This window comes from Telmatherina bonti (assembly GCF_933228915.1).
Source record: "Telmatherina bonti genome assembly, chromosome: 21".
Lineage (NCBI taxonomy): Eukaryota > Metazoa > Chordata > Actinopteri > Atheriniformes > Telmatherinidae > Telmatherina > Telmatherina bonti.
Window position 1 is genome coordinate 20,952,493 of NC_136630.1, and position 15,486 is coordinate 20,967,978.

The 15,486-nt window shown below is 40.8% G+C and overlaps 1 protein-coding gene across 1 annotated transcript in view; it reads left to right on the forward strand.

Moving 5' to 3' along the window:
* Positions 1–15,486, forward strand: part of grid2ipb (glutamate receptor, ionotropic, delta 2 (Grid2) interacting protein, b) — a gene marked incomplete at both ends in the record, with an annotated part of 43,369 nt that overhangs the window by 18,234 nt on the left and 9,649 nt on the right. The window contains 12 exons of the mRNA XM_079260314.1: positions 1,843–1,928; positions 3,299–3,368; positions 6,063–6,215; positions 6,383–6,538; positions 8,043–8,194; positions 8,359–8,493; positions 9,178–9,263; positions 9,472–9,622; positions 10,138–10,439; positions 12,987–13,031; positions 14,421–15,176; positions 15,244–15,396. Coding sequence (XP_079116440.1) covers positions 1,843–1,928; positions 3,299–3,368; positions 6,063–6,215; positions 6,383–6,538; positions 8,043–8,194; positions 8,359–8,493; positions 9,178–9,263; positions 9,472–9,622; positions 10,138–10,439; positions 12,987–13,031; positions 14,421–15,176; positions 15,244–15,396 — 2,245 coding nt within the window. The remainder of the gene's footprint in view (positions 1–1,842; positions 1,929–3,298; positions 3,369–6,062; positions 6,216–6,382; positions 6,539–8,042; positions 8,195–8,358; positions 8,494–9,177; positions 9,264–9,471; positions 9,623–10,137; positions 10,440–12,986; positions 13,032–14,420; positions 15,177–15,243; positions 15,397–15,486) is intronic.

The following is a 15,486-nucleotide window of genomic DNA, read 5'->3' on the forward strand; positions in this document are numbered from 1 at the left end:
ATTTAGAACTATTGAGCTATTTGACGGAACTTTTTTTAACTGGCTGTCCAATATTACTTTTTAAACGACAACCTGCAGCCAATCAGAACCGAATATTCACCCAGACCATGGTATAAGACAAATTTGCCTTATGTGCTGTTGGTGCAAGTTGATTGGAATCAAAAGTGTTCTGACGGTTGTACACACTTTTTGTCAAGTGTGGTCGATGATTATAATGTACTCAGCCCAACACCCTCCTCATGCACGGTATGTAACAAGCACCCATAGTGACTTTCTGCATTTAGCTTATCTTACATGGGGGATTGGATCGAAGTCATGACTCGATGCAATCACTTAGTTTCTGTTATAGGATATGTATGAATTGGCTCGAAATGATGTGTATGTTGATTCGTGTATGTAAAGTGCCCTGTGACAACATTGTTGTGAAGTGGCGCTATGCAAATAAAGTTGAATTGAATTGAATTGAATTACATAACGGCATGGAAATGCTGCTATCAGAGAATAGATTTGTATATTTTCTCTCCCCACCAAATGTTTTTTTTCCCCACATTGCCTCTGTTTATACACTGAGGCAGAGTTGCCTCGAGTCATTTCCATGGCAACACGCTGTGGACATTCAGCACAACACTCATCACTGATGTAAGGGCGACGTTCCGCCTCGTTCATCTGCGAGGGTAAATGTGAGAGGAGCATCTTGAACTGCAGAATGTAATAATGTTTTCTTGTTGAATAATTCCAGACTCATTTACAAACACAAAATGATGCTCAAAATCAAGTCTGCGCTTATTATTGTTTGTTTGTTTAAGGGAATAAAAAAAATCAAAAACTTTGCTTTCGGCAAACAGAACGTGATGTCCCCATTTGTTTGGACTCCCACCTACTGAACAGGAAGTGACGAATCATAACAAAGCAACACTTGTAAACAGCAGTGAGTGAGTGCTCTCCCTCCGGAGAAGGCTGCGATCCTCGTTCATTCGCTGAGATCTTTTGAAGCTTGAGTGTATTTACAGTCATAATTTCGAACAATGCAGAGACAAATCATAAAATCAGTGGAGCACCTTTAATAATTGTCTTTATTGAAGTCAAAGTTCTGCTTTTGCATCTCCAGAAATCCGTATGAAATTTGACTAATCCATAATCAATTGATAAAAAGTTGTTTACCTTAGGATCCAACAAATTAGGAAATTTGAAAAACAGATCCTGCCAAAATGATCCTTTTTGAGACCTTGCCTGAAGTTTCTGTAATAAAACAGCTAATTTATCTTCTTTACTTTATCAGAGTTGACCTTTGCAGAGATAACGTTTACATATTGTACTTTTTTTTTTTTTATAGATGATAAAAGCTACAGCTGCATCATTCCAAAGAGATATTTAACTAAAGTTTGAACTGAATATTCATCCTGGATGTTTTCATTTTGTTTTGCTTTTTTTTCTTTTATTTTGGCGAGCCGGAAATTTTTTCTTATTTGTGCTATGTGCCATCTTCATTTAATCTTCACCAGTAACAGCTATATTATATATAGCTATATTTACACATCTTAACAAGTGTAAAAAGTATTTTCTTGACTCAATGATTATTCAAATAGACCTTGTTGCAGACTCATTTCATTACTGATATGCAAAGGTTAAAAGTGTAGCAGGTGTGTTTACATTTTGAAAGACTCAAAGTGGTATATATCCTTAAAATGATGATTTGATGAGCAAAGTTGCTGGTAGCAGATCATTTGAACAAAGTGTACAAGTAGAAACAGGAACTATTACACAATCATCACCAAAGAGTCAATCCCAGGTTAAATAACGGTTTGCAGATCTGAAGATGAGATGTTGATCTTGCTTCCTCAGGATCATTCGCGTCTACAGGGGGAAGAAGAGCTTCGGCTTCACGCTGCGAGGTCACGCCCCCGTCTGCATCGACTCCGTCATCCCAGGTATGGATTCTGTTATTTTTAAAAAACAAAACAGTACATCACATCCTCATAGATACCTCCTCTCTCTCTCTATGCGTGGTGGTTTGAACCCAACCATGTTGTGTATTGGCTTACAAGAAGGGGCAGATGCATTGTATGTGGGTGAGTCTGTTGTGGTTGCTAGCCGGAGGGGGTTGAAGGTGATCGGTAGGTGTTTTTGTATGCTTTTAAGTGTACCAGGAAGTGCACCCGTCTGAGTCACCAATTAAATGTTAAGAGGAAAACACTCAGAACAGACTGCGGTTTGCGTAGCAGGTACCCAGAGCCGTCTGTCAATGCTGCACAGATCTATTCAGAATTTCACAAAGATTTCATAGCTCCGCTTTTGTAGCAGTTGAAAAAGGCGCCTACAAAGCAGCAAAACAAATAATGAAAGCAAATAAAAATATTTCCTAAAACATCAGTGAATGGACGGAATATCTCTTTAGTCATATTTTAGACCACTTTTACCACCTGCTGTGGTTTACAATGGCTCGCTACATGCTGAGCAGTCTCTCAGATCAGCACTGCAGCAGGTTTAAAACATTTAAACCGCCGTGCCTGCACTCGATCCACATATCCTGAAGATAAAATATGAGAAATTAACTTTCAGAAGGCGCAATGTTCTGTTTAGAGTTCTCATGAATATGTTCAGTATTATTTATTTTCTGCTGTAAAAATAGATTTAATTCATTTTTATTGCTCCAAATCGTGGAGTGAAGCTACGGTTGAGGGAATTTGCTTGATTCCTTTATTAGGAGAGAGGTGTATCTATGTGTGTGTGTTTGTGTATATGGTGATGATGCCGCTGTGCTCGCCCACAATCATCCCCCACCAACATGTGCTGAAGCGGCTCTCGCTGACTGACTCAGTGGGGCCTTATGGAGGATGAAATGGAGAAAAAAGCGGGGGTGGAAAGCGTGTCTTTCTTCGTGATCTGAGCACCAATTCCTCACTGATTAACCAAAAAAAAAAAAAAAAAGAGAGAGAGACAAAATTAGAATATCTAAAGTTTGGGTGAAAACAGATGTCAGTCCCATGTGAGGAAAATTCAGCCATGAGTTGACAGATGAGGAGGCGATGAGAACAGCGCAGTCAGAACTGATTCCACCAGGCTTGTTTTGACAGCGCCGTTTCCTTACGTAATGCAATTTTGCATGGAGCTCATCTCATTTGTTGATGGGCTTTGTTGGCTGTCATACAGAGACTGACAGCATCACATTAGTCACCATCTCTCACTCTTCTGTCCGTCTGTTCTGCGCACCTTGTTAGCTGGGGAGGTTGTTGCCAGGGTACACACTGAATATGTGAATAATGTTAGATTTTTTTGGCCATCTTTGTTCCCCTTTCAGATAGTCCTGCTGAGGAATGTGGGCTGAAACCAGGCGACCGCATCCTTTTCCTGAATGGACTGGACATGAGGTTTGTTTTAAATGGAAATAATTACTATTTGCAGCAGTAGTAGCTTGTAGTATTTTGTATTTGCCTGCTGTCCAAGTTCTTGAACCCTACAGTGTATTTAGACGTCCGGGCTTGTTTATCTCCAGGAGAAGCCATCTGCTGCCATTTAAAATGAGTCAGGAGGAAAAACAGTTTTCATAGAGCCAGAAATTCGACCGCAAACATACAATACAACTATTATGTGGATTTATCCTTCAGCAAAGCTTTAATCTTCAAACATTTCCAGCTTGCCAGTCCACCTCAGGGGAATTAAACAGTGTTTGTCATCCTTTCTAAAACTTACATGAAGCAGACAAAGAAATAAAAAAAAAAAAAAGACCAGCAATAAAAAGCTCTTTTGGTTGGTGTGTTACGTGGTTTTTATATGGAAAGTTATTAAGCCTCCGAACATATCGATATATATATATATATATATATATATATATATATATATATATATATATATATATATATATATATATATATATATGTATATATATACATGTATATATACATGTATATATATATATATATATATATATATATATATATATATATATATATATATACATGTATATATGTATATATATATATATATATATATATATATATATATATATATATATATACATGTATATATATATATATATATATATATATATATATATATATATATATGTATACATATATATGTATATGTATATATATATATGTATATATATATATGTCATGAGGAGCTTGTACTGGTATTGATGCTTATTGTTTTGTTGAAATAATAAAATGAAAAAGTTGCGTTGATAATACACACAATAATGTGACATATAAGAGAAAGAACAGTTAAGTTTTGTATTAATATTGCTCAGATATTATCATTATCGATATAGTATCATTATTAGTAATGTAGATATTAATATTATGAATGCACTTTGCTGCCTTTGTCATATAGTAAATAAAATATGTGATACTATGTTGGAGCCTGTCTGCTAGACTCTGTATGGAGTGGAAATGTTGCAAACACTGTTTTGTTATAGTGCTTCAGCACACCAAAAGTCACATCCAGACCATCTGAGGTGCTTGTTACACCAGCCATATGTCAGACACGTGGCGAACCTCTTCATAGAAATTTTATAAGGGCTGGGATTGCAGTCTTTTTAAAAAAAATAAATAAATAAAAATCTGATTATCTTGAGAGATCTTGGAATAAAGTAGTGAAATGAATAAAGTAATATCTCAAAGACATTAACCACAACATATTTACCCAAGAAGAACAACCCTAAAAAAAAGTCATAAATGTAAGGCGTGTAGTGCAGGGAGGGAGGTAGTGATGGTCAGAGGGGAAATAGCCTGATGTGCCACAATTCCAGTTAGCTCTCATTGGGAAAGTGGTTTCCACGGAGAACAAAATGATTTTCTCTGCTTTAGTGAGTCTTTTGTGTCTTAAAAACAATAAATTACAATTGAATTATTTATCAAAACAATAAACTCATAATTAAAATGTTTACCAAGGTTTAAAATAGAAATTGAGTGTGAATAAGCAGTTTTTTATTGAGACGTCTCCTGATGGACATTAAGGGAAATGCAGATTCCAGGCACTCTTTTAAAACCAGAGACCACATTTATCCCTGTCATATTGTGAATATTGCAGTTTGTTTATTAAACACATTACAGAAAACATGTATCGTGATGGGAGAACCCCATTAAAACAAAGCTTGGTGCACTTCGACACGTGTGTCTGCAGGTACATTATGCATAAGAGGACGCATGTGAGCACAGCCTTCACATAAACTGAACTTTTCTTGTGGGTGTCAGTTCTTTTGTGGACTTTGAAACCTCTTGACCTTCTGCCTTTTCACAGAGCAAGTGTGGGAGAGCAGATAAGAAATGAAGTACGGCAGAAACTGATTTGATTTTATATGAACTCATGTACAACCCATCAGTGGATGTATTTATACGGCAGCATTTTATTTTCAATGCTGCATAAAGAAACAGCCTTACTCATCCTGTCACCCTGACAGCTGTGCGACAGGAAGAATTGCAGAGCTGTTCCCATGGCTGCTTGATGAGCTGATTTGATTGGCGCTGTATAATTTTGCCGTGCCCGCTGATAACACGGTGCTGCAGCAGTAACAGGTGATCAGGAAAACAGTGGGTTTATTCACCACAGAAAGACAAAGAAAAAAAAAAAAGTAGGAGCTTCAGTGTAGCATTTACAAAATGAACATATGGTGAACACTGACTTATTTCTTAGGGTGTCCAGTCTGATATGCTATAACCAAAACATTCTATTTTCATGTTATTAGTGAGGTGAATTTTATACTACAATATGGTGATACAGCATATGTGAACAGAAACTAGAGGACTTTATTTGCTGAATTACAAGTGTAAAAATGTCCCTTTTTTCAAATCTTTTCTGTTTATAAGTTGTATATTTCTGCAAAGGATTGTTATTGAAAGAGGCTGTGTCATTTCAACACATTTTTGCAACAACAGTTTTGCACCTCTGTTAGCTTGGATGTTATGTATTTAAACTTTACCTGTTAATGATTGCCAAAATCCCTGCAATCCAGCAATTCCTCTTCACAGTTGAACCCCCTCACTTCTTAAACTGAGTGATTTTTTTTTTTTTTTTAAATTTAACTCAAAGTTTGATGTTTTTGGTTGTCCCCCTTGCTGTAGGAACTGTTCCCACGAGAAGGTGGTGTCCATGTTGCAGGGCAGCGGGGCAATGCCCACCCTTGTTGTAGAGGAGGGTCCATCTGACTTCTCTTCAGACCAAACTAGCCAAGATGAGCCCCCGACTCTGGCTCCCACCACTTTACCACGCTCAAGGTATCTTAATGTAAAATATTCTGCTGGGAAAAACTGGCATTGAAGCTCCTGAGTAGAGAGAATAAAGAAGCCAGAAGAAGCATCACTTTCGTAATTATAAAACAAACAGCAAAAAAAAAAAAAAGAAGAAAAAAAAAAGATGTCCTTGCTCTGTATCTGCTGTTCAGGTCTCCGGCCCTCAGCTCTCTGCAGTGGGTAGCAGAGATTCTTCCACCGAGCATCAAAGTGCACGGACGGACCTTCAGCCAGCAGCTGGAGCACCTGCTCACCATCCAGGAGAGATACACTGTCTGCAAAGCCTTAGAGACCTTCTTCCAGCACAGGTCAGCAGGTGGAGGGTCAGAGTGGTCTGCAGAGTTATGTAGAAATTTACCAACAACACACAGAAAAGCATTTGTTAAGGCTTCCAGCCTCCCTCCTCCTTCCCAATGGTTCACCCAACAGGTGTGCTATATTGTCTTGGTTGGTAAGTGTTGGATCCGGTCTGCTTCATCCCATTAGGATGATTCATTACAGCTGCTGCTGTCCCAGTCCGGGCCACTAACATTCCACTTACTATCAGCTCTGTGACCTTATGCATGGTTGGGCTCATGTCGGTGGTTCCACAGTTGCAACCTGCCTTAACACTGATATGGTTTGGATTTTGTTTTGTTTTTGATTCATCATGCATTTGTGTCTGAGTTTTCTTTTGGTGTGTTTAATTTTGTTTGAGTTGGAAGGTCACTTCCCTTTGACCTCCAAGCACCCATGCCTATATTGATCTGCAGTGAGCTTTCTTTTTACAGGCATTTGTGGGTTTTATATTGTAGTTTTAAAATATTTAGTTTAATATGTATTTTATTATGAACACACATTTGTTGTCCAGGTGCAGGGTTTGAACTTGTGGCTCTTTTAACCCGTAAACACCCAACCCATTAAAAAAATGATTAATCAGTCCAGTTTTTTTTTTATATGAGGTCTCTATTTGTCCATTTAACAAAATGTACGTACTTTTTAAATTTACATTTTTTTAGAAATATTTGCCATTTATTACAATTTGATATGTAATTTTTTTAAAAGTGTAATCTTTTAATTTCTGGTGTTCATTAAGTTTGTGTCATAAAGTGATGCCAAATGTCTCAGAAACTGTATGTATCATATATGTCACGCTGGTATCTTATGGGTTAAACTCACTGGGGTGAAATCCCCCAGTTGGCATTGTCTGAGTTTACATCCATAACCTCCCTTCGCCACACATTACTAATGTTCAGGTCAGGAGCAGAACTTCTGGTGGAAATATTTATTTAATCTGAGGATGCTTGGAAAGTAGGATTTTGAGCTGCTTGAACTTCTCAAAACTATGCTAAAGTTTCTCGCATAAATCAGTGCAAAATTACATCAGTACGGCTAAAAAGAAATGTATTCATTCTACTGGATTATTGCTCTTTATATGGTGGGACAACAAACAACCTTCAGTATCTGTCTGGCGAACTCATGACCAAAAATTATGATGATGTTTCTCAGAAAGATGAAGTGGTGTAAAGAAGAGATGGATGATAAGTTAGCTGTACAGTAAAAATAAACGTATGTTGTGGAGGGATCAAAAGCAAAACTGTAAAACCACACAATGTGCACCACAGCCAAAGGCAGAAATCAAACCATAGCTAACATAATCCTCCCACTGTTTTCATAATGTATTTATTTTATACCCCTGATTCTCTGCTTTTTACTAAACGTATAAAGAATTCAAATCTAAAATAAATCCTTTCTGTGACCAAGCAAGCAATCCCCTGACAGTAAACAGGCGCTGGTTATGTAACTGCTTGTATGGATGTGTTGTGTTTGCAGGAATGTGGACACCCTGATAGTAGATGTGTTTCCAGTGTTGGACACTCCAGCCAAACAGTTGATCTGGCAGTTCATCTACCAGCTACTGACCTACGATGAGCAGGAGCGCTGCCAGGGCAAACTGTCCCGCTTCCTGGGTTTCAAGAGCAGCGGTGAGCCAGAATGCACCATCAGTCTGGATTATCTGCATCCATGACAAGCATTAAGAACACCAGTCATGCTGGATTTTCCTCTGTGATATAAGATTTTATTTTACTATGATTAGACTGAACATTACAAGTCAAATTATAGCTGACTGTGCGCTTGCGTTTGGTAGCGGTGTTAGATCCTGATGGAGGTGCAGAGCACCACCGACGGAGCAGCTCTGTACGTGTGACGGGGACGTCGTACCGCAGCACCATCCGGGAGAGGAGCTCCGACGACTGCATCATCGGGACGCACTTGGGAATGGGTACGCTGCACTTTGGCAGAGTACAACTCTGATCATATAGACAAAAAAACATTTTACTCTGAAACAAAGGGACTTTTTAGTTACTTTCAGTTTGCTTTACTGTTCAGTTGATAACCTTGTAGCCTTGGTTCATTTGTAGCTTCTTTTTAGTAATAAAGCAACAAAAAAACTTCTCAAGTGGCAACAAAACAAAACATTGCTGCAGGATTTCTACAAAATCTGCTGTGGGCTTTAAGAATTACCCCCCTCAGAGAGCTTAGAGAGCTGTAATATTAGTGCTGGTCAGCTCCCAGGTGGGTTGGCTGTAGGAGGTGCAACACGGAGCGGATTCAAGCAGAAAAAAAGACATGTGCCGAGCAACCTCTCTTCCTGCATTCCCTCTTCATTCATTAGCTTCGTATATCAGCTGCCTCTGCTTTTGATAAGCTCCCAAAGCGCTCAGTTTTCCAACACTTAAATAGTGTTTATTTCCACCTGAAGCTGTTTCAGGCTGCAAGAATCCCATCCAAGGTTTCCCCTGTTTCTCATTACCACTGCTAACTCCTGTTTTGAGAGCCAAGCTTTTGCCTTTCTGCTTCTCCACGCTGTTCTGCTCTGCTTCATCACATCTTCTCTCTGCTGGAGGTGGATGGATGAAGGAGGCTTACATCCATTTGTCTCTCTTCGTGCTTTATTGTGCTTTAGGAATTCATGTCGATGAATGTGGGAGCCCAGAGGAGAGGCAGTCGGGAGATGGAACCTCCTTCCCCGAGTCCCCTGACCTAAGTCATGTAGGTATAACTGCAGCTTTTCATGGCCTAGCTCCTCCGCACCTGGCACTGTCGACGCTAGTTACGTTCTTTGTGCTCTCAGGTCTCACAGTTTGAAGGTCTGCTGATGTTAAATCTGATTGTTGAATCTGAAGGCTTAATAACTAGCAGACCCTCAAAGGAAAGCAGCGATTGTGTGCTAACCAGCTGATCATACCTCCACCTATAGATGACAGGTGTGTACACGGAGCTGGAGAACATGTACGCGGGGAAGAGTGTGTCTCCACTGCAGGGTGGCTCCCCCGCAGAGCCCGAGGTGCCGGGACAGACTGAGGCCTACGGCCGCTCTCTCTCCCCCCTCACACTTCCCCCTCTCACAGGTACTCCAGGGTTGACACACACACCTAAATCTACATGCATACACATGTGACAAAGCAATGCACATGCTGTCAGATACATGCTTTCTTCAGTGGTTTGAGCCCATTACTCATCATAGAGGTACGAATTTATCGCAAGTTTTGGGCTCTGATGGAAAATGCCCGATACCACGTTCGCATCATGTCAGATCTGTAAATACAAGATACGAAGTGAGGTTAAAGGTGGCGAAAGGCAGCAGTTTCACCTGATTAAAAGTGAGTTGCTGTCTGACGGGAACATGGCACCAAAACCACTGATTTTTGAATGTGTTTGAGTCAGAACTCATTCAAATCCTACAATCTGTATGTGCATAAGAGCCTGCAATTTATGCTTTTGTTGCCAAGGTAACTTGTTAGAAAAGCCAGTCCTCATGGTAACAACATGATGATGAATGTCAGATCATGAAAATGCTTAGCAGGAACTGGGATAATCGTGTGTGCTGCATGCGGCGGCCGTGATTGATGAATCCTCTCTGCAGGTAATCGGAAATTGGGCCTGTCCCTGTCCTGGAAGGAGCCTCTACCCACCCCTGTCTATGAGATCCACCACCAGAGCAGTGTGGACTCCAACCCTTACGTCAGCCTGGAGAGCCCCCCCACCTCCCCTCAACTCTCAGACAGTGGTCCCAACACGCTAACCCGCCGCAGGAAACTGTTCACCTTTTCCCGCCCGCCCCGCAGCCGGGACACAGATAAGTTCCTGGATGCCCTGAGCGAGCAGCTGGGTCACAGGGTCACGCTGGTGGATGACTTTGTGCCCGGGGAGAACGACTATGAGGAGGTGAGGGAAAACACATTCAGATAACTAATAATGGTTTTAAACGTGTTGGGACCAAACCAACTCTTACACTTATGTGCATACGATGAACAGGAGAAAAACAAGCCGCAGTCGTCCATGCTTGAGCTTAATTCTATCATCGTATCACTTACACTTTGTTTCACATTAACACTGACGAGTCACTGGAAAGTTTCCCTGAACTTGTTCTGCTGTTGTTTCTGTTCACACCTGTAACCCCCACCTAACCCACTATAATCTGACTAACCGATTGTCCCATCCTCAGCATTCATCCAGCACCATGTCACCATCCACCTACCTGGTATTATTATTATTTGTCTAAACTGTTAACAGTTTATGAAGGGGATCTAAAAGCAATTAAACCAGCAGAAGTGACAACTGTGTAAAGTTAATTAGCTGATAAAACATGTAAAGTTTGGCTTATTACCAGTGAATAATAAATATTAGATAAATGCATGCCATGCAGGTTTACCCTGAGTCAAACATGTTTATGAAAAAATTTGCAAATTTGCATCAGAATAGCTTTTTTGTTGTAGTTGTCAATTACAGTTGTGCTCATATTTATTCATACCCTTTCATTAAAGTGGAACTACAAAACGAGTGGATTGAGACTCTTCCACATTAAGCCCCGCCTCCCGCCACTGCACTACATCGAGAGAGCTCACCGCACCTGCTTTCGCCGTCATTGTAATATCTCATAAACAGAAGGATTAGGCTAATATGAACTCAATAAAAAAACAAAATACATTGTCAACACATAGCATACAGCCCTACATGTTGGAACCTGAATCAGACCCTGAAAACGAAGTGGAAAACAGCAACCCACAGCAACGAATGCAGCAGGATGTCTCTCTTTGGTAAACTCACCAGCCATCGTTGGAAATAACTTTATCCCACGTTTTCCACCCGCCTGATGTATTTGTACATGCCCTTGTTAACCAGTAGAAGGTAACCAATCACCGAACCTTATCCCCCGGGACGTCACAAGGATTTCCAAGTAGAAAAAAACTCTCTAAAACGACGTGTTTTTCGTCGCCATGAAAACCGAACGGAGAGAGTGCTGGAACTCACTCAAACATGCGTTTAGGTGATTAAAAAAAACCCAGTGCCGTTCACATGTCTGATGAGAATTCAACACAGTAACAATGTAGAAAGCTCAGAAAACTTGAAAAACCATAATAGGACCCCTTTAAAGAAGGAATAAAACAGCTGCCTGTGTAAATTTTATGAAAATCATTACATTATTTTCTAATTCTGGTTCAATAGAAATTTTTTTTTTTTTTTTTTAAAGCAAACAAATAAAGACAATTTATTACATATTACATCACACATAAACTAATATTTTGTTGAACAATCCTTTACTGTTTCCCCTACAGTCAGGTGTTTTCTGTTCCTCTGTCAGACTTCTGCACCTGTTGACAGATATTTTGTCCCACTGTTCAACAGAAAAGTGCTCTAATTTGTCCAGGACCAATTTGTTTGTTTGTTTTTTTTTTCTTTTTCTTCAACTCTATTAAATGAAAAAACAGTGTCTAATATTACAAAATTATATTTTTGCAAATTTTTAGTTCTTGTTCCTTTTTTAAGTCTCCAGTTATTTGAGTGACTGTTGTAAATTCAGCCTTTTCTTTAATTAAAGGGTACGAATACATATGAGCATTTACTTATTTATTTTTTTAAGAAAAAAGCTGTCAATGCAAGTGATCGCCTGATGTAAATTTCAACATTGACCCGTGAGGCGTTAGTGTATGATAGATTAGTGTCATCCAGCTAAGTGGTGACATTTAACTCACCAAACGCCTAAAAAAAAATTCTCCACAGATCAGACGTAGTTACTCATTTAAGCTTTTTTCAATGACTTCACATTCCTGCTGTTATTTTCCTGTCGTTCCAGTAACCGATTGCTTGACGCATGTCCCCCTGGATGCTTGTATTCATGTTCTCATTCTTTCTGTCGCTACCTAAATTTCCTGTACATAGGCAAGCAGATCTTGTAAATGTAAATTCCTCTTACATCCTCCTCATTACTTCTGACAAAGCAATCTGTCCATCTCCGGCTCCACCCTGCCATCACTCGTAAACAAGATCCCAAGAAACTGAACTGTTCCACATGAGCTAAAGACTTATCCCTGACTCAGCGGGAGCACACCAACATTTTTCTTTATGAGAGCCACAACCTCAGATTTTAATTACTGCTGCTTTGTTAACAATAAAGAAAGGAAAGCAAAGCAGGGTTCAGGTCAGCAGAAAAGAGAATTAAGCAGCAACTTTTGCAGGGCAAGCAAAACACCATGCACTCTCCACAGTCACAGTTACAGTACTGTGTTGTTGCTAATCCTACGAAATGTGTCTTGGTTACAGTTTAACAGCTCAAATATTTGATTCAGCATCACGATGAGACAATCTGTTGTTTATGAATTCGCTTCAACAGGCAGTCTCACATTAACCGAAGTAAAAGCGTTGTAGTGCTGCATGCTTGCATTAGAGCGGCTCTAATGTACGCTACAATGACCACTTGTGTCACATGCGCAGATATATCCAGGTGGTTGTCATGGTTTCAGAAGAAGAGGTGTGGCTGTAAGTAAAACTTGACACTCAGTTATACATAAGAGTCTAAGTATGGGCGCCTGCTTCTGGGTAGAAGTGTGATCTGCAGCAGATTCATGAATGAAATGGTCATTTATTTATTCCAGTAATTTGCAGCTTCTCATTACATTGTTAGAGTCGTTACGCTTCATAAACATTTAAATGCTTTGTAAGATAACGCAGATCATGTGCTTTTGTTTCATTAGCTTGTCTGTCCTAGTACTATATAAAAGTTTTAAGCCAGGCCTCATTTCTTTATTTTATGCTTCCAAGAAGCAGGACTTATTGGTCATATCTTGAAGTGGTCTTAAGCAGCAGTTCTCCAGTCTTATTGAAGGTCTTTTACACTTCATACTGGTCTATGAATTATTTCAGGGAAAAGGTCAACTAACTTCACAGATTAATCTGGGTTGTGTCTGCACATAACTTTATAAAAAAAATAAAATTAAAAAAAACCTCAAATAATTGGAAATGACACCTTTTCTGACCGGGAATCTGTTAAAAAAGCTGAAGATTGAATTTTGACAGACAAAAAATGGTATTTTTTCACCCAACAAGGTGATTCTCTATCTCAGCATAGAGAATCACCTCAGTCCTGGTCCATGAGGTCTGGTGTCCTGCACACACCTGATTCAAATCAATGTGTGTTTAGCAGACATGTGCAGAGCTTTTCTGATTCTGAGTCAGGTGTGTTCCAGCAGGGACACTTGGAAAACCTGCAGGACACCGGCCCATGTAAGAGCTGACACAGGACCTGGGAGATGAATTTGTTCCTTCGGTCTGTTTATCTGCCATTCACTGAAGTCCCATCAGCGAATAGTAGATGTGTTTCCAGTGTTGGATACTACAGCCAAACAGTTGATCTGGCTGTTCATCCACCAGCTACGACCTACGAGGAGAAAATGTTGAGTTATGCAAAATGACACAACAAAAGGATCAGTGTGAACAGATCTAACGGAGAGTTCAGGCCTCATTATTAAAGTATTATGGTTGAAACAGAACAAACGGCAGCCAAGACCAAAGAACAACTCTGGAAAGTTCTTCAAGAAATCTGGAGACTACTCAAAAGAATATGTCTAAGAAGTTTGTCTTGTGGAATAAAGATGGCATTTAACATTATGAAATGTTTCCAGTTATGTTTGCATATTTTCAGTATGTATTCCTGTATTTCTACACAGATGTCAGCTGTGGTTTGAGACTTTTACATGGTGAATTTAAAGAATTTTGTACTCCATATGCTATTAAGGCATAAGAAGACAATAAGTTTCTTAGTATCCATTATCGTGATTAATCATAATTACCACTGAGTTCAAAGGAGTGAAGATAGCTGTGGATTAGTGTGTGAAAGGTCTGATTAACACAAACCTCTCCGCCCTCCAGATGAGTTTCCCAGAGGACCAGGAGCTGGGTTTCTTATCTCGGCAGCTCAGCAGTGGCAGCAGCGAGGATCACAGTAGCAGCGATGAGGCCTCGTCGCCCACCTACTCCTCTGGATCTGAACCAATCCCTCCACCTCCTGAACAGAGCCCTCCACCTCCCCCACCTTTCCAGTCTCTGATACCACCTCCTGTCCAGTTTATCGACCCCATCCCACCTGTGCGCTTTTCTCCTGAGCACATCCCCCGCAGCCGGATGCCCTTCCAGCCACATCACCGCATTATCCCTCCTCCGCCGCCACCTCCGAGGACCCTCCTGATGAGTCGCTTGCCTCTACACAAAGTTCTCCCCACCAGAGACGAAGCAGAGAAGACATATCAGCGCTTCCAAGCCACCTCCACCCGGCTCTCACACGGCCACACCACCCTGGGCTCGTCCACTTTGCGTTCCTCCCAGCCATCGCGCTACCTGCCCCGTCAGCTCAGCCAACCGCAGCCCATCCGGCACCCCTCTCCACAGCCCTCCCCTCAGCCGCTTCGGCCCAGCCAGCTGGTGCTCCAGAGGCACCACCAGCTGCATTACCAGCACAGCTACCAGGGCCCTCTGCCGCCTTCACTTCAGGATAACAACCCAACGGAAAGCGAGAGGCAAGGCCCTGCAGTCTCCTCGCTGCCAACCCAGACTCCAGCCTCCCACTCCACCCTCCCAAGTCACAGCAAGACACTGGAAAGCACACGACAGGAGCAGCAGTCGCAGCAGGTAACAGCTGCAAGATGTGTGTTCTTCTTAAAAACTCCCTTTTTCTTAACTCCTTTTGGTTTCCAAGGCTCCACCACCTCCACCTCCACCCCTGCCTCCTCCTTGCGAGCCGCCTCCGCTGCCAAAGACAGGCCACCACGCCTCAGACACCAACCACATGAGCGTAAAGAGGCTGCGCTGGGAGCAGGTGGAGAACTCCGAGGGAACGATATGGGGTCAGGTGAGTGGTGATCTTTTGTTCTCTTGCATTTGTCCGTGGGAAGGTGCTGCGAGCAGATAAACACGGCTCAGTCCGAAAAAAAAAAAAATT